Genomic DNA, 19,189 nt, shown 5'->3' on the forward strand with positions numbered 1-19,189 from the left:
CACAGGCATATTAACAACATGTTGCTTAGAAGCAAGTACAAGTAATTAACTTCTTTAATCTCTCTCTGTGTCCATCACCTAATCCCTCTTTCTGCATTGATTGTAACATGCCAGATAATTTCTAAACCACCATTAAAAACAGAATCATGCTACCAGAGAAATAGTAGGTCTTCCTCACCCGGAACATGAGTATTTCTTGTCCTTCTTAGTGCTTTTGTAGGCATGACGAAGTGCAGTGTTGAGAATGCAAGCCATTTTCAAGTCAGATATCTCACTTGACAAGGACAGTGTTTTGTGTCACAGAAAGTAGAGTACTTAGAGTGCAGGATAACGAACTTCTAATAATTTCTGGTATGCCAAGACTGTTCAAAAGTCTTAAAGGTTCTTTTTCTGCCCTCTCCAAAGAGATACACAGTGTCTGTTTTCTTTACAAAGCATGTTATAAAAAGCCCTCCCTGATTAGGGAATGACACACAGAACCGACACAGGTAGAGCTGTGTAAGAGAACATTCATCTGACGTACTAACACTGGTGATTACAAGTTTGCCAGTGCATCTATCCACCTGCAGCTTTACATCTCATGATGAAGACTGCTATCAAAAAATCCACTGCCACTATAACCCTGTAGTCTCATCCTATGATTACATGTTTAACAGTTCAGAAAACAGACTTAATTTCCAAAAAGCATTTCTGACACACTGTCGCTGATTTACACTGTCTGTCCTCTCAACCAGCAATAAGTATCCGAAGACAGAAACAGCAGTAACACCTCCAAAACTGCAGCTGCAGACAGTCCAAAAGAACGCAAGTCACTCAATAGCACGATGTATGACTGGACAAACCAAATCATTCCCAAGTCCCTTAAAGTGCCTTAACGAAGCACGCACAACTGCTCAAATGTGTTGTTTCTGATTCTTTCTCAATAGAGAAGCACACAATTTACAAAGAGCTATCTGCATATAATATACTAACAGTACTTGATATTTACCACTAAGGAAACTGTTCAGTTAAGGGCATTGATATCAATGGAGTTGCACACCATTCTGACAAAAGAGAAGGCAGGGATGCCTTCCCTTAGCCTCTCCACTCTCACCGCCAAGCGTTGTAACACAACTTAGTCATCTTTCTGAACAGCATCACTTTTCCCTCTGCAAGCAACTCGGGTACGCAGTGACATAGTGACATTCTAGCTGTCCTTATACAAACAACTTTTAGCTAAATAGAGCAAGCATTACCTTGCTGGCTGAAATTGGCAGATCTGCAATAGTGGGTCCTCATTAATTTTGCTAGCCACTTTACAATCACAGCCCCTCTGCAGCACCACTGATGAAAGCAGCATTGGCTTTAACATGTTCATGCAGAAGCCCTGCTGCGCGACACAATCAGCCTCTGCTTTGAGATCAAATGAACCTGCTAATTCAGGCCATAAAAGTCAATGTCACCACATAGACTCCCCTGCTACCGGGTTCTAGAACGGCCAAGCTGACCTAACAGTCTGAGGTTAATGGGGAGAGGATGCAGAAAGGACGAATCAAGCTGGCCCTTCACCTGTTAACGTGCTGCTCTCGCCGTGTTGAGTTCATGGCTGAGAGATCCTTTTGGCAGATCTGACAAAAGAACAAGCCTGCATCCTCCAGGGCTTCCTCTTTGGTTTCCTGCTGAAGAGCCAAAGCCAGAGCACCATCATGCTGCATGGATGGAAGATCATGGATATCTGGCAAAGAAGGGAGAGTTAGCTAAGACAGAGAACTAAGAATCCTGTATGGAAGCTGTGGAGCTGTTATTTTTGTCATTATTAAACTGGACACACAAAAGTCAACTGCAATCTTTCTCTTGCATCTTTACACCTGATCTCTCATAAAGTAGTGCACAACATGCACGCCTTAAACAACACAAAACTGCACTACCCAGGGAGCAGTAGGTGGTGATTTATTCATAGTACATCACACGTCAGAGCCAAAGGGGGGAATGCTTTGGCTAAAGTTGCTAGGGAGAATGCGGGATCTTATACATAACGTACTAAACACAGCAGATTTTGTGTCGATGTAGAACAAACAGGGTCTTGACCTAAAAAAGAATGAAGGCAGAGTAAAATTTTTGTCAATTCAGTTCATCTGCATAGAACACATTACCTTTGTGGAAATCTTGGAAATCTTCCAAGGATGGGGTCAATCTATGAGTCATATTTACCTAACAGCTACCTAACACCGTCCCAAGGGAAGGATGACAAGGTTGACTGAACCTGTCACAATCTCAACCTGTTTCCAAGAAGTCAACTATCCCTCCAGAATCATGTTCTCCAGAACATGAGATTAAATCAGCCTCAGAGAAGAGCTGGGAGAAAAGAACAGATTGTCCTTTAACAATTGAGAAAGCAAGTTTACTCAGTGATCTGGAGTGATTTATTCTGTGCTGCACACTGAGCCACTAGGCTAGCTGGGAACAAAGCCCAAGAATCTGCACTGCTTTTCATGCAACCATTCTAACCAGCCCACAGCACTTTCTGCATGTACAAGAGCTAACGGGAGAAACGTACCATTCTCTGGTGAGTTCTGCTCCTGGCTTTCATCAGGAAAATCCCCGCTGGCTACAGACTTTGGCAAGCTATCGTCTGTGCTGTGTTTTAGCTGCTCAGGTGCCACTCTCTTGAACTGCTGCATTCTCTCCACTACCAGCTCTGCTACCCGTGCCTTTGGTCCTGCGAGCGGCGGTATCTTTGAGGTGGGTGAAGAGCAGGCCCCCGGCTGTGTAGCAGGATGGAAGGATAATGTAGTCTGGGAAGAGCCATTCGGAGCATTTACTAGAAGGGAAGAAAACACCAGAGCTTTACCAGTCAGTATTAAACAAGTAGCTGAGCTGCCCCAAGAGCTGGGGGGAAGCCTCCCCCCAGCAGCAGCCTAAGCCAGGCTCAGCTTTGCAACACTTAGTCTTAAAAAGAGACCTGAACAATGTGCTTGGCTATTACATGACTTTATACTTGATATCTATAGTAACAGTATCACACTTCTGTGCTACAGTGTGGTTTAAATACCTCTGTATCCCTTTTAGAGGAAGGACTATTAAGGAAGACCTCACCTGAAGGTCACTAGCGAGGGCAACAAGCAGTGCAGCCCTATAGCCCCCCTCTTCGGTCCCGTGATTCCTGCTGTTCTTCACTCTGATCTCCAAACCCGAACTGACTCAAACTTTCAGGGTCTGAGATGAGGAACCAGGAGTCCCGGAGAGGTGGTAAGAAGCAGCAGGCAGAAGTAATGCCAGACTGACACCTCAGCATACCCCTGCTCTGCTTTGAGGTGTCCTGTGCATACAGGCAGCACGCGAGATCGGACCAAAGAGTTCGCTAGCCCAGTGTCTTGTCTCAGTGCAGTCAGCAACAGACACTTAAGAAAGGCTATCAGGACAGGCCATGTACAAAGTAATCCCTCCTGGTTGACCTTATTTATCAGTTCAAGTTCCTGTACTGGTGACTGCATTCTGGCCATCATGTTCAGTAACTGCTGAAGGACCAATCCTTTATGAATTAATTCATGCCTTTCTTAACTCATTTATATTTTTAACCTTGACAACATCCAGAGGCAATTTATTTCTCAATGTAACAATGAACTGAGTGAAAAGGCACCTCGATACATTCCAGACTTACTTCTAGATGATTTGAGGGTGTTTTTCTAAGTTCTGCTATTGTACAAATCACTGAATAATGACTACCTAACGCTTCGCTTTTTGCTAAGGCTTCATCTTACTAAAGAACATCATCTGCCTGCCTCTAGTGCAGAACACACTGCTAGGTTAAAACCCTAGATAAGCCTAAGTAGCTAAGTGTAGATGGAAACACGAGATGCTTCAATTAGCCTATCTTCTGTCTGAACGACTTCAGTTCACTCACCTGTCAGAGTCCACTGGCTACAGTCACCGGCTGCTGTACTCAGCTGGCTGGCAGGGAAGGGGCTTATCTTTCCATCCCCTTGCTCAGTCTCACCACTACTACAGGCCACAGCGTCACTGTCTTCTTTGTGCGTCAAAGCTTGTTCCTTAGGACCCAAATCTTGAGGCAAGTTTGTTTTCTTTGCTGCTGGAAAGAGGTGATGGTTTTGGCTCGTGGCAGCAGCTTTGCCTCTTCTTAATTTGCTTCTTGCAACAGCGCTCTTTGACCTTTTCTGGGCCTTCTTTGCTGCCTCAGCATCCCCAGATTTTTTCTTCGCTCTACCCAAAAGATTTGCCCACAACTCTTTAAAATCATTGTCCTGTTCATCCATTGGCCTGCAGGTGCCAGTAACACGGTGGCCTAATGCCACTGCATGGATTGGAGGACAGGGGAAGATACCAGAATCAGCTCAAGTTTGCATCCTCCACAACCTGTGACTTTCACCAAGTCCTTTCCACCCCCTCAGAGATCTCCATTCTCCAGACTTCAATGGTCAACACAGCGGGCACTTCTCCACTGTCCCAACAGTTCATTGTTCCACACTTAATTCGCAGCCATTTTGTAGAGCATATTCTTTCTTCAAGCACCCCACGTGCTTTCACACATAATGCATTGACAAGCTGGTTCTTCTGAGCTCTCTAGACCACACGGTAAGCACTACAGTTTGTGCAGACCATGCACAGGATGTGCTAGGGGCTTCAAAAAGACACTTACTGAAGCCCTGAAATAAAGAAATAAAAAGGTGGTTATGTAGGATGGTATATGCAGATGCAGTATGGGAAAGGGTTGGGGCAGAACCCTGAAGGAGAAGACAATTTGTATAAAACAATAAGATTAGAAGAAGCACATACTGACTCAAAACACTCTCGCTATATTTGTACTACAGACAAGCACAAGCTACCTTAGGAGAGAAGAGGAAAACTTTCAAAATAGGTATCTGACACTGGGCTGGCTTTTGGCCTGGGGCTCAGGATTTGAGATTGTCCATTTTTTAAGTGCATTCATACTTACATTTATATAGCACAAGACCAAGAAATGCAGCAAAGGAGAAAAAAAAAATCCTTCAGATCAAGAAGCTATTCTGGAGGTGCTGTGACAGAGCACCTTTAAGGAGGATAGCACAACCTCATTTTGACAAGTAAATAAAGGGAATTTCTTACATTCAGAAGGGTTTTTGGGACGAGTCAGAACAACTCTATCAAGGATGTTCATCCCTTCGCTCTTCTTACATCCACGGCCTGCTCACATTCAGGATTAGTTCTCCTAACTAATACTGAATTCTTCCTACTAGTATTCAGTAAACCATGGCAGTGACCATGTTTCACAAACTGCTGTCAAATACACCAGGTAAACAGACTAAAAAATGATATTTTAAAATTAGTTTCTTAGTCTTTTTCAGCTACAGTAAGAATAGCCACACTAGCTAGGGATTACTTGGAACAGCACTAGGGACAATATCCAGATGGAAATGTCATCAGACCCCAGGCAACACTAAAACTAGATCTCTATTCTTAGACTTTTTGATTGTCCTCTTCTTCCTAGTCCTAAGTTCACTACGGTTCTGGCTATTTTACCAGAGGTTTTATATTGCTCCCCAAACCTATTTCTTTCAAGCCTAAAACAGAGTGTTTCACTTGGAATGGCAGCGACTGCGGTTCAGTTTCTCCAGTAAAGCTCTGGGCACCGAAAGACTCGAAAAGCAGGAAAAACACATGTGAGATTGTTTTCTCAAATGGTTTGGCTGCAGACAGGCAAGGCTAAGGAATGCTGGTTACACACTTTCATGGGTCAGCCTTTCCTATAAGCAATTACAGATGTTAATGGATTTATTTATTTTAAACTCAGCCTCCCAAACCAGCAGAGGATTTTGCCGTGAATCTTGGAGTCATTTCCTGTTAGAGAGAAACTGAAGTTTTATGTAGCCAGTTCATAAATTTAATTTTCGTGGACAGAATCTTGGTGTAGTTATCGCTGTAAATTGACCATTTTCTTCTAAGTAGGAGACAGCACGTGGAGAAAAACAGAATCTCATATCCTCCATGGCTACAGATACTTCTCACAGACACATCTGTACTGTCGTATTACTTACAGTCAGTTCCTGATGTTAAATTTTGAAACAGATCTGCACTTTTGTTTGCACTCAATGGCCAGTACCCCAGGTAGACCAAGTCAGACATACAAACGATGCAAAACTAATGAAGTGTTTATCTGTCTTGCTCTTCCCTTTCCAGACCTGTATTTACAGGTTCCTACAGCTCAGTATTTCTGATGCTGCTGTTACTGGTGTACCTAACAGCCAGCTTTGGCACCAGTTCATAGAGCTGGAGAAGTAATAGCTTTCAAAACAATTTCTTTCAGTATAGTATTCAATTCATTTTGGAAGGTTTTAGGACTCTACAAATCACACAACCTGGTCAAATGAAATAAACAGCGGCACTTACCTATCCACTTAGATACTAAATCCATACCTGGTTGTGGCCTTCAGGTAAATGTGGATCATCACAACAGTACAAAACGAGACCAGTAAGAATGAAAGATGGAACCTGGAAAATGAAAGGAAAAGGTGAAATTTAGTTGCACTGATTGCTCTTTTTTATCAAGTTCTAAGGTGCAGGGGGAGGGAGCTGGGAACAGCACATGCTCCAGTGGTGCCAAGTTCTGCTGCTTCCATTGACCTGTGTCCTTAAACATGTAGGTGACTTGCACACATCGCCCAGCACTGTGCCCCCCACAGCCAGCAGCACTGCACGCTTCTGCAGGAAAAGCCCAGAAGGCAGACTGGGCCAGAAGCTGGGTAAGGCACTGAGGAACCCGGTCCGGCCCCACAGCCAGCTCTGCTTTGAGCAGTGGTTCAGGCTAAAGACTTCCCAAGGCCAGTCCCAGACCAAGTCACCCATCCTGCGACCCTTCAGTCTGCCCTCGCCTTTCTCATTTGGGGCTCATTTTGTTTCCCAGTAACTTTCTTGAAACCAGAACCTCAACATTTCATTCTTAAAAAATCCACCAGTGTTTCCTATTGTAAGCCTCTAGCCATACCACGCTGCCACCTTTCTGACCCTGCTGTTTTTAGGGTCACAGGCAACTACTGAATGGAGTTCCCTGGTTTAACTGAAAATGCCAAGAGAAAGTACACTATTTCATCACTTCTCACTTCGCTTCCTTTTTACTTCCTTGACTGTCCTTTGTTGAGGCAAGGAGCACAGAAGCTCCAGATCTACTCTTTTTGGGCCCCTGAATATTTTATTAAATTATATGTATCCCGTCCTCCAGTGTTTATTCTCTAAAATAAGAATCCCTGTGTTTAATCTTTGCTCAGAGAAGCCCTCCTGGTCCCTAACCATCTCCATCAGCACCCCCCGAACCTCCTTCGCTCTCCCCTTTTTCAGGGTGCTCTGAGCAGTACTGCCATCAGCAGTCTGCTGACTCTCCCAGTGGAGATGTTACACGCTGTTCACACTTCTTCCTCAGCCAAGGCCTTGCTGATCCTAACATCTCCTTTGCCTTTCTCTGAAAGTGCCTGCTTGCTGAGCAAAGGTTTCACCTGCACAGAGATGTCCTGAGCCCTTTCAGTCTCTGGTACCATTAAGGTGCCCCGTAGGATTTCTCTCTTTCTTCACCACTGCGCCCCACGGGTTCAGAACGAGTCCCCGGATGCTCTTTGTGACCCTTCCGCCAGTTTCCTCTCTCAGATCATCAAAATAATTCTTTACCTCTTTCCACTTTTCAAAGGATTTCTGAGTAAGCTGTGTTAATTTGTTCTTTATTTCCTAATTTGTTGCCATCAAACCACTCCATCAGACTTCTGAGGGGCAGCCTCCTGGAGAGACCTGGCTCCCATGCTGGTAAGATGCTATCAGGTTAAAAATGGATGATGACAGACATCTGCAAAGAATTCAGTGATCATTTCAACCAGTTTAATAGGTACATATTAAACACTTACAGGCTTGTAATTACTTAGTTCAGTAACATAAGCCTTCCAGGAAAATAAGAAAATAGGTAAAATATCTGCTATCCTCCCAACATCCGGAGCAGCTTCTCTTTTGACAACTGAAAGCACATTTCTACTAGCAATTCAACCACTTGAAATATCTCTTCTGAGCTCCTGAATATACATCTGGGCCTGTTTACTTACTGCTTTTAATCTGTGCACTTGCTCCAGGAACAATTCTGCCACTTCAGTCTCTGAGAATATGTTACGGCTAGAAAGAGCGGGTCAGCGCCGTCTGGGCCTGACCAGCAGTGCCATCCCGTACCTGCTCCCCTCCTGGCCCCCAGGGCTGCCTCACCACAGTTCCTCCTCAGTGACCATCCCTGCAGCTGGTCACTAACCGAAACCCTGATACTGCATGCCGTTGTGTTGGCACTGGACGTTTCGTCACCCCCCTTGCCCTTCTCCTTTTTTGAAATCTGCAGGAGGAAGATGTGGAGGCTGGTAGCCAAACTTTCAATCAAGCCAGTCCAAATACTGCACAGGGAAAGAATTTCTCTCGTGTTTGCTCTGGAAACCACACCAGAAGAAGGCCCCTAGGGATTTTTCCTGACCAAAGCCTGTAACAAACAATCTTCCTACAGGTTCCCAACACTTCCCATTCCTGATGGAGAAGAGCATGTGCACAGTGCGATTTTCAAAATTTCTCTGTCTTTAAAGACTCTACACTGGACCCTGCACCAGCCAACACCTTTATCGCACAGGGTACCTTCCAAAGACACAACGCGAGAACCGTACAGGGCAGGTTCTCTTTGCTTGCGGCAGGGCAGATATATTAATGCTGAGGACAGCAGATCTCGGTCAGCGAGGAGAAAACACATAAGTGCAGAATGGGAATTCAAAGCCGGGTACTAACCCTCCTGTCCTGGCCTCTGTCAGCTTTTCTGTGCCAGAAAAGGGTAATAAAACCAGATGTGGAAATACAGGAGATGACAAATGAATTCAAGTCTATGTAGGCAAGAAAATGATAGCTAGGCAATCACAATCAGAATCTAACAAGCAATCTTAGCAATGACCAGTAACGATGTCTACCTGACAATACCACTTATAATACCTTATATCCCGTCAGGGTACCATGCTCACATTTCTTTTAGAGACTATACCTCCCCCTGCTAGTACCTTGTACATATGGTAATGTATTTTATGTCCAATAAAAGCTTTATCACATTCTAGGCATAAATTTTAAATCACTACTTACATGACAAAACGCCTCTCTACCTTTCAAACGCAGTACAAACTGACCTTAGTTTACAAAGCGCTTCACCAAAATAGGAAATTTTTACTTTCTACCTCCTCTGGAAGGATAAAGGGGAAGTGACCATAAAAATAAAAAGTAACGGTTGCTCAGGTGCAAATGCTCGTCGCTTGTATGCAAACACAGCAGCATACAAATAAGAAATATATGCAGCTGGTGTTTCAAAAATGCTTATTTGATGTGACTGAAAGCAACAGGAAAATTATTAATTTAAACAGAAACATACAACTGAGAATTAAGGACTGAATAAAAACATTTCACTGGAGGCCCCAAAAATCAATAAAGAGAACAATACTTACTGAGAAGTAATTTATTTTTCAGCGAAGGAGAGAAGTAATCACAGTAATAATAAAAATAAATACGTTAAGATAACATCACAATAAGAAAATTGGATAGCACTGAACATAAACAAGGAACTGTAGTGAAATGGAGATAAAATTACGTAAGATTAATTTTCTGGTCACAAAAGTTAAGGACTTTTAAAAAGAATCTTTGGTGTACATCAAAAACAAGAACAAAGACCTACCAAGGCCACTGGGTGGTTAGAAAACAACCTGTAGAACTGTCAATACTAACTGAAAATATGCAGAACTAAATCTCTACATAAATATCTATGAGAAAACACACACAGATATTATATTCCACAGAATATCCTATGGTCCTGTGACCTGTCCCACAATGCTGATGAACGGAACCTATCCCAACTAATCCAAAGCGTGTTCAGTAGCAGCTATTGAAGATATTTCTGCCAACAGATTCAGATCATTTGCAAGCAGAGTTACAGAAAAACGGGCAAACAGCTCTCTAGGCTGCAAACTGTGATTTTTCACAAGGACAATTAGGGAAGTAAACACCCATCTTTCAGACTGAGATCAACACCAGGCCGTTAAAGAAATGGCTTATATGGGAATTGATGACTAAAGATGGATAATAAAATTAATGCCAATCAACACAATCTTATGAAAACCAAGATCTCCTATGTTAAGCTAATACCTTTTTAATGAGGCCTCAGTGTGCTAACAGAGGTGTAATTCTTTTGTAAACCATTAAGGAAGTACCAAGGGACAAAATGATTAATTAAAATAATTCAAAATCAATACAACACACATTTAAAATGATGAAAACATAGCTAGCTAGGTTTCAAAATGCAACTACAAATAGCAGTTCATTGGGAGCATATGTTTCTGCTACTGTCCCACAGAGATTCGCTCGCGTTTTTCTATTATTTAGGCTTAGGAAATGAATTTGGAGAGACATACAGCACCAATGATCAATGTCTCATGCTGCGGAGAAGGGAACCGTGAGATGCTGCTGATGACAGACAGCGGCAGAAAGAGGCAGGTACTTGGCAAACGAGCACAGACCTCAGCACAAAGTCACTGCTTCGGGACAGGGCCGCATGTACAGGACAGGTACGGCTGTCTGGGAAGCAAGGAGTCCGGAGAGGTGTCGCCGCCAGGGCAGGTCCCTACAGGACCACACTGACACCCACGCTGTAGCAGCAAAAAGGCCGCGCTTCCTCTATACGTGGTACCACCGACAGCGAAATCGCTGCGTGAACCTACAGCCGGTTCATTGCAAACAGGGTGCAGCACCTGCACGTCACACAGCACTGGTGGCACGCAGCTTAGGGAAGGTGCTCCTTCAAACCACCTTTCCAGTGCGAAGCAAAAAGCCTCAACCTAGCCCATCGTTCTTCCAAGCTGGCCACAAAGTTACCTTGTCCCAGGTGCCCAATGCCACCGGACACTGGTAATTTTGACCATTTCAGATCATCTCATAGTTTTGTAGATAAAGAAGGGCGCAAACACAGTTACGGATGTTTGTGGCAAGAAAATCAACTGAATGATTAATGAGGAAGTGAATATAATGAGAAATAGTAACGTTTTAATGTTAAACATTCAAGCCATTTCTTTTCAAGAGGACAATGTTATTCTAAAAGGCATAAGATATTTGGGGGATGTTCACTTCATACAATGCAAGTCCTACAGATACCATTTTCTCCCATAAAGCGTATCTTCTGATTTTAGCTTATCATCACAAAAGCCAACTACAAAGTGAAGCTTAACACAGTATCTTGGTGTCCCCATGTTTTCCAAAATCCTAACAAGCTTGCTTTACAAAGGTTACCACACTCATCGTGGATTCCTGCAGGTGACCTAATCACGTACTTTCTACACTAACATTTCATTAATTTGTAACAATGAATAATTTGCCTTCTTCACAGTTAACATCACATACAGGAGCTGCAGTGAGGTAGATAATGTACTACTTTGCGAGTACGTTGCTTGATGATGTTTTCACGCTACCATCTCTGTTCTCCATATTCCAGAGTCTAATACAAACAGGCTCGGTTTGGTGTCCCAAAAACGCATTTAAAAATTTATTTTTCTTAAAATATCTTCTCCTTTTATTAAGCTCGGTCCCAGACCTCGTCAATATCCAAATATGTCGTTAGCTATAGACCTGATGGGAGCGTTCAGGGAAACCCCGGCATGATACCAGCGATGTTGGGGATCTATTATCATTATTTATAAACGCGTGCCTCCCGCAGCCACAGCGCGAGGCAGCTCACAGACACCACGCCGGTGCCTCCGTGCGTGGCTTTCCAAAATATTATTTCTAGCAACTGCCCAAGGGCCTCGCATGCAAGCGAGGACCCCGGAGCTCAGCCTGAGCTTCACCGGCACGTAACGAACAGCTTAATTCTGTGACTCTGTACCGAACGGTTTAGTTCTGTGATTCTGTACCGAACGCTTTAATTCTGTGACTCCGTACCGAACGGTTTAATTCTGTGACTCCGTCCCAAACGGTTTAATTCTGTGACTCCGTATCAGTTTAATTCTGTGACTGTACCAACGCAGCAGCCGCAGCTCCCCAACACCGGCCCCCGCCCTGCCCCCAGCGCCGCCATTTCGCGGCCCCCACCGCCCCCCTGCCCGGCCCCGCCCCCCGCTGACGTCACACCCCGGCCCCCCTCCCGCTCGGCACCGCCACCGCGCGGCGCCGGCGTCATGACGTCACGCCGCGCCGCCTCCCGCCACCCGGCCCCGCCGCCGACCTCTCCGCCGCGCCGCGGGCTGCCGCCGCTCCCGCCGCCCCGCCGCCCCCGCGGGGAGCCCCCCGCCGCAGCTCAGCGCATGCGCGGGGCGCCAACCGGCTCCCTCGCCCCGCACCGGACGGCGATGCGCATGCGCGCGGCAGCAGCCGGCGGCACCCGCGCACGCGCGGACGGCGGCGGCCGCACCCTCCCTGCGCGTGCGCGCGGGCTTCCCGCCACCGGTTGCCATGGTGACGCCCCCGAGGCGGGCCCGGGCCCAGCCCCAGCCCCGGCCCCAGCCCCAGCCCCGGCCCCGGCCCCGGGCAGCCCTGAGGCGGCCGCCGGGGGCGGGCGAGCGCTGGGGAAGCGGCGGCGGGCCCGGCCCCCGCCCGGGGCTCTGGTGGCGACAGCTGGGAAGAGCTGGTCTTAGAAAAGCAGTAGCAAAGCACACACACTTCTTGTTAATTTAAAAAAAAAATAAGTGGAATTTATAGAAATATAAAATAAATATAGCTAAGGAGCACACACGTCACACCTGCCCCTGACCACCATGGAACTATGATTAAAAGTCACATCCCTGTCCTGACATGGAAAACCTACCAGAGCTGCAACTAAAAGCCCATTAAAATTGTAAAGTCTGTTGTAAGAAAATTGTAAAGTCTGTCATAAGTGGAACGCTTTGGGGTTTTAATAAACTTGCCCCAAGGAAGTTTCAAGGTGAGCAGTTACATAGCTCGAGCTTTTACAGAGCTGATCTCTCCCAGCATTGCCATTTTATTTTGTCCTTTTTACAAGGTGGGAGCAGAACAGGAAAATGGATGCCATTTCTTCATTACAGTCAGCTTAAGCCCTGACACCTCACACTAACGTGGAGTTGCAATCAATAATTATTTCCTCCAAATGAACAATTTATTGTGGCTAGAGGACTGCAAATACTAAAAGCACCAGAGAGAAGGTGTGTGTGTATCCTCACAGTGGCTTTGCCTTTTGAATGCATATTTTGTGTTGAAGTCAGGATTTTATTCCTCAAAATGTGGTATGGGTGTGGTAAGAACCCAAATCACTCCTTGGTAACCCTTCTTAACAGGCCAAGAGGCAGAGGGAGGTTTAGTGGCAACAGAAAGCACTGTGGCTGACTGTCAACTACATTACTATCAGTTTTCTCCAAAAACAAGGTAAGCATTTTACTAAAGAAATACAAAGCACTACTAATTGTGATCAATGTGGTATCCCCTTTACACATAACTTTTTTCCCCCCATAATTACATCTTAATCTCTAATTTAGCGTAACCAAAAGAAATGGATACCGTCACAGCATTGCTTGGTTGGAAATCTTATAACAACAACAACAAAAACCTACAACTTGTAACACAGAAAAAGCTACTGAGGCACCATGCTTTTTCACTTCCCACAAAGCAAGTAAATTTTTAAGCTGTGCTAAATTCAAGCAATACTAGCTAGAAGACCTCACATTTTAAGCAAAGAATTGGTGCCTTTGATTATTTTGGCAAGACAGATCAGAGTATTTTATGCAGTGACTCTCCCCAGGAGGTGCAACGTGTCCATGCCAGTATGAGAGAACCCAAAACCGATATGAAGAAATCCTTTGGTTTGTGTCTTTCAACACTTCGGCTAGTTTATTCAAGTTCTCTCTGAAGTTACTACACTTTATGGGAATTAGGAGCACTCTTAAGAAAACCCTGCAAGAACTTGCAAGCAAATATTGCACAAACACAGTGAAGAATACTCTGGTTATGATGTACTGAGACACCATGTAGGTTCCACAAGAACTAAGCCGAGTCACAGTAATATTCATGGCACAATACCATAAATGCAAAAGCACCAAATATTTAAAAGAATAAACCAAACTAAGTACCAGAGAAGCGGGAAACTTGATTTAGGGAAGAGAGCTCCATTATCCCAAGCAACCTGAGCTTTGCCTCCATGTCCCTCACTGGTGTTCTTCCAAGAGCTGAGGCAAGGCAGGGACCAAGCAGGTGAGGCAAACCCGACAAGCAGCCCACGTAAAACCTCAGCCCTCCCCAAGCCCTAGCTCACAGTCCCATCCTCCCAGCTACAGCACAGCACTGCTGGCACCGAACCCAAGGTAGGAGACTTGGAGGGGCATCTCTGCAGGCTGCAAACCCCATCACATGCTTGTGGACAGGGAAACTTCAAAGCGATGCTGAGCACAGCAAACACACACATCTTCAGCCAGACCAGCCTCTGCATCACAGCTGCCAGGCAACGCTGCAGCCTCAGTCTCTTCTACTGCATTTCACATAGACAAATGCAATTTTCTGTTCTAAAAGTGCTGAGGCACCAAAGAAAAGGGCACCTCGGGAATGTGAAACACAGAACATGTGCAAGCACCTGCTTTTTCACCACTTGAATCTTTTAAAGCTTCCTGTGTTCAGTGCAAGGAGCACAAATCCTCTCAACCTTGCTGATGTTCATAAATGCATCTTTTTAAAGTCTATATTGAAAAGAACCAAGTGAATTGTGGTATTACTAATACAGACCCACCCAAAAGCACAAGCATTTAATAGTGTGAACCAGCTACCAAACTGATATCTATTTCACAGAGCATTTCAGGGCCTGCAACTATTCCTAAGGCAACAAGGACATAGTTGCTGCAGCAAGCTCTGTTCACTATTGCACCAAACATCATTTAGAAGATGCAGCCAGTCAGAGGGAACCAAAGCAGCTCTCCCAAAATCAGGCAGCTGATCAGAGACACTATGATTCTCTGTGTGGACCTACTGGACTTTTGCTAGCAATGTTTTAATAATTCACTTTTTCTCCCAACCAGGGCACTGGTCTGTACCACAGGTGACCAGATGACCACTTCCCAGGCAGGGAGAGCTGGCTGTCCCGCCTCGATGCAGGGAGGTGGAAGAGAACAGTTTTCTGCAGAACTTCAGCCAGAAAGAGATGGCTAAAAAGCGGTTGGAGCAATGACACGGGATGGGGAGGATGTTCTGGGCTGGTGGGGACTCAAAAACCAAAGAGGCAATGAAAGCACAGTATGGCAGAAGCAAAGCTACTTTGATAGACATGCCTAAAGCACATGCATAGGGCCACAGTGCTTTAAACTCTAGTATGAAAACCTTGGCTTGATTTAATATGTGCTTTGGTACTCTCCCATGAATTACAACCCTGTAGATGCACGCAGAGCCCCAAAATAGGGACACTTCTGATACAGGTTGCAAAAGACAGGATATTTACTATCACTCATTGGTGCCGAGTTTCTCTGCAGAAAACTACTATTATGGAACTTGTGGGCACTGTTGTCAGCTCTAAAATATTTTTAAAAGTAACTGCTTGAAGTTATCATGCAGTTGTATTTACAGTAAACATGTAAACCTGTGCATCTATATCTATGCATACACATGTTACAGATTATATATGTGTATGTACCTTTACCCCCACATTCAGCATTTCTCAAAATGTGTTTCCCTTTGCTATCTGCTGAGTCTGACAGGCAAACGCACAGATCTGTGTTAAGGCTTGTAATGCTGGTGGCTTTTTGGCAGCTTCAGATGAACTTTTTAAAGCTTTCAGTACAAGTTGGTTCAATCTAGGTCAACAGTGATCAGAGAAATAGCCAAGAGGCCCAATTCCAATGGCAGTAGGGGAAGGACTGAGTAAAGTTTACTTTTTGCATTAAAGTTATTACATTAATCTCTCCTTCATGGAATCTCATGGACTTGGGCCATGCTCGTCAACAAAGCTCACCGCAATACTCAGTGCACAATACTGAGTCTTTTGAAAGGGCAAAGTAAGCAGCAGTATAGCACTTACCTCCAGAGCAGTTATTTTTTGCAGTTATTAAGTGTCAATTTTGGGATGGTGCATGCCTCCATACCAATCTCTTCTTTTAAGCCTGCTCAAAATATGCACATTTCCATTTGGTAAATCACCCAGCACCAATTAGAGTGTGCACTTCAAATTGACTTGTTATTAACCAAAATTTGTCTGGTTCTCCTGAAAAGTAAAATCAAATAAAATTTCCAAGGAGAATCACTAACATTCAGTAAGGGGACTGGGGTTTAAACTCATGCTAAGAATCTCTAAAAACATCAATAAGACACCATCAAACAACAACAAAAAATCCTAATGTTTTGATTTCTTGAGGCATATTGCAAGACAACTTAGAACACTTATTCTTCAAAATATCTGCTAAATCACTTTAGACAGAAAAAGTCCAGCAATTGAGATGCATTAGCAAAACAACGCTCAAGTTGAATCTCCCTCTGCTTCTAGACATAGCACTGACTTTCCAAGTTTCTAAGAGTTTAATTTGGGACAATTCCATTAAGGCTTTACTTAGTGATTTACTTTTGGAGTAGGTTTTATCCCCAATTACCCCTCATTTACTTGGGCTGCAAAAGAGGAAGAACCAAATTTTGTTTGGCTTCATGGTCTGCTTCCTTGTTAACTGCTATTACCTGACCCCAAATCCCTTGCAAATAACGTCCTGACATTTGGAGTAAAGTTGCACGGCTATGTTTAATGGGCAATTCATTATGATATCTTTTGCCATATAGATTTAAAAAGAGGAGGGAAACTCTGCTTCTTTCACCAATTTTTCATCCTTTCTGCTGTATGTAAATAAATTAATGGCAACGAGACAATCATGAGTCCTTACAAGTTTTAAGTACTTACAGAAGCCTGTGGTCCCTGCACTCCTGCCAACCATTCCATTTGGACCGGGACCGATGGCATTTTTTTTTTCCCTTACCCATTCCCACCTGTTCACAGTCCAGACTGCTTCCAGGAGCAGTGTATGTGAATGAGCTTGTGACTCGAGAAAAATTTCCTGCTAGAAGGTGCTCCAGCTCTGACAGCAGGAGACAGCACCAAGGAACATCCTTTTGTCATGGATGAGAATGGGAAAATGACAGCAGAAAATTAATGGCAGAAAAACTGCCCTCATGGCTTGGACTGTGTTACACCCACAGTATCGGTCACAAAGTGCTCTAGAGAAGATGGAGGTTAAGCGTAAACAGGGAGGGTAAAGGAGAAACAAAATGATTCTGAGAGCAGGGGGAGAACAAATGACTATGTCTGGAAGAAAAACTTCCTGCTGAGGAGAGGAAAGGAAGAACTGTGTTCAGCCTGCTCCAGGACAGCTAGGTGAGTTGTTCTGAGTGTAGAAAGACAGCAAGACAGAACAGCAGGGTCATTTTAGCATACCATCCTCTTCTTCCTGAGCAACAGAGGAGACAACTGTCTGGAAAGAACAGGGTAATTCCAGTAAGCAGCCAAGCTCCCAGGAATTTTTGAACCTGGCGTCTACTGAGAAAGCGTATGATCTCACCAGATAAGGTTTGGGCAGACCCAGAACTGCCCTGGGAAGAATTTTCAAATGAACAGGGTATTGGGCAGGATGCTCTGAAGGCTCCCACTGCATTTATGTTGTCTCATCCAAACCCAGCAGGTACCTGTCTTTATGCCTTTGGATCTGGGAGATTTGTTTCACGTTGTGCTGGGATTCTTGCATCCTTAATTCGGATTGACTGTGTTTCTTAGGGAAATTTGTTCAAACTATGTAGATCTTATTTGTACAATCAGGATATTTCTGAATTACTTATGAAAGTGGGAGGAGTAATTAATAATTGTAAGACACTACAGAAGTGCTAAACATTATTAATGGCTCCCAAGTTTTCTTCTTTTGGAAACAGTGGCCATTTCTTCCCATAATGTTTTAAACAGTTGCTGCTCAAGGAGCTTAGATTGCAGATTCCTGGCCTGTGGTTTGTCCATAAATCATAGACCTGGAGCCTGCCCAAGACACTCTCGATAGTCTCAGCAGGAAGTCTGGACAAGAGCAAACTCTGTTCTCAATCTGGCCCAGTGAACTACTTTATGGGCCGGTCCAGTTTCAAGGTCCTGAGCCAGACGTGAAAGGGATCCTGTCCAAGTTTAAAAGCACGAGGTCTCGGGAATGTCCTTTCAAACTGGATTTCGCTGCCTATAAATATTTTCCATCTTCTGCCCTGGAGGGTATAGGTTTGACTCAGCTGAAGAGACTGGGCAGAGCAGCAGAGAAGGCCACGCTGTTTATCACCAGAAGTCTGTCAGCACATAAAACTTAACTTGTAGAAAAAAATACCAGAAGAACCCAATCCACACTCAAAGCCACTTCTGAATGAAACAATGGACAGGCAGCAGTTTAACAAAGTCCCAGTAGAAATCAAAGAACATAGATAAATTTTCTGTACATAGCGGGGTTCAGCATTGTTTACAGCCAGGAACTCAAATAAGCTCCATGAGGTTGTTTCAGTTTGGAGATCCCGTATTCCATCCCATGGGGAAGTCTGGGGGAGCAAATGCAGAAGCATGGGACAACCAGCCTGTGCTGATGGTTTTCGAGCACAATTCTAACGTGTTGCGCACTCCTGGAACTCATGTTTTGCCTCAACATGCTTGAAAAATTAGGGATCTCTACTCTCACTTCAGGAAGAGCAAAGGCTGGATGGAAACTGGTTAGCAATACAGTGATTTGAGATGAGTAACTTAGGACCTAAGTGGAGAAGGTGGGAGCTGGAAAAGCACAACTCAACCACCACAAACAGCACTGAAGTTCTGATGCAAGATCCATACAAGCCTTCTCTTCTTGCACAGCACATTTTGACATTGTGTAGAAAATGAAAAACCTTATCTGTCATGTTTGAAACGACTCATCCTTTACACTGCTCTTTTACCAAAAAGCCTCTGCTGCGTTCCATGCAAAGGCCCTTTCAGAACCAGTCATCTACAGACTAGCTCTCAAGCAACTTTCCTGTATTCCTATCAGCACGTCAGTTTGTGTTCATCAGCACGATGCCTCTACATCTCTCTTCTCCACTAGGATCATTGTTAGCCATGTATAAAAACTTCATACACCAGTAATCTCTGCAGGTCTTGAGTAAAAGGGAAAGCCAAGACTAAGAGGTGAGGACCTACAGATGCTTCTGGTGCATAGAAATGTGAAACTTA

At 44.4% G+C, this 19,189-nt stretch overlaps 1 protein-coding gene across 3 annotated transcripts in view; it reads right to left on the minus strand.

The window, feature by feature from the left end:
- SLX4 (SLX4 structure-specific endonuclease subunit) overlaps positions 1-12,297 on the minus strand; it is a 32,238-nt gene extending 19,941 nt beyond the window's left edge. Inside the window, exons 1-5 of one of the 3 annotated variants that reach the window (XM_035549077.2) lie at positions 12,227-12,297; positions 6,391-6,465; positions 3,884-4,643; positions 2,537-2,800; positions 1,549-1,714 (exon numbers count right to left, since the gene is read on the minus strand). In XM_035549077.2, the coding sequence (XP_035404970.1) occupies positions 1,549-1,714; positions 2,537-2,800; positions 3,884-4,253 (800 nt within the window). In that variant the 5' untranslated portion in view covers positions 4,254-4,643; positions 6,391-6,465; positions 12,227-12,297. Of the gene's footprint in view, positions 1-1,548; positions 1,715-2,536; positions 2,801-3,883; positions 4,644-6,363; positions 6,466-12,226 lie in introns of all 3 variants that reach the window. The other 2 variants (XM_035549078.2, XM_035549079.2) reach the window with 2 other exon arrangements.
- Between the last annotated feature and the right edge of the window lie 6,892 nt (positions 12,298-19,189).

Source organism: Cygnus atratus, chromosome 15 (assembly GCF_013377495.2).
Source record: "Cygnus atratus isolate AKBS03 ecotype Queensland, Australia chromosome 15, CAtr_DNAZoo_HiC_assembly, whole genome shotgun sequence".
Taxonomy (NCBI): Eukaryota; Metazoa; Chordata; class Aves; order Anseriformes; family Anatidae; genus Cygnus; species Cygnus atratus.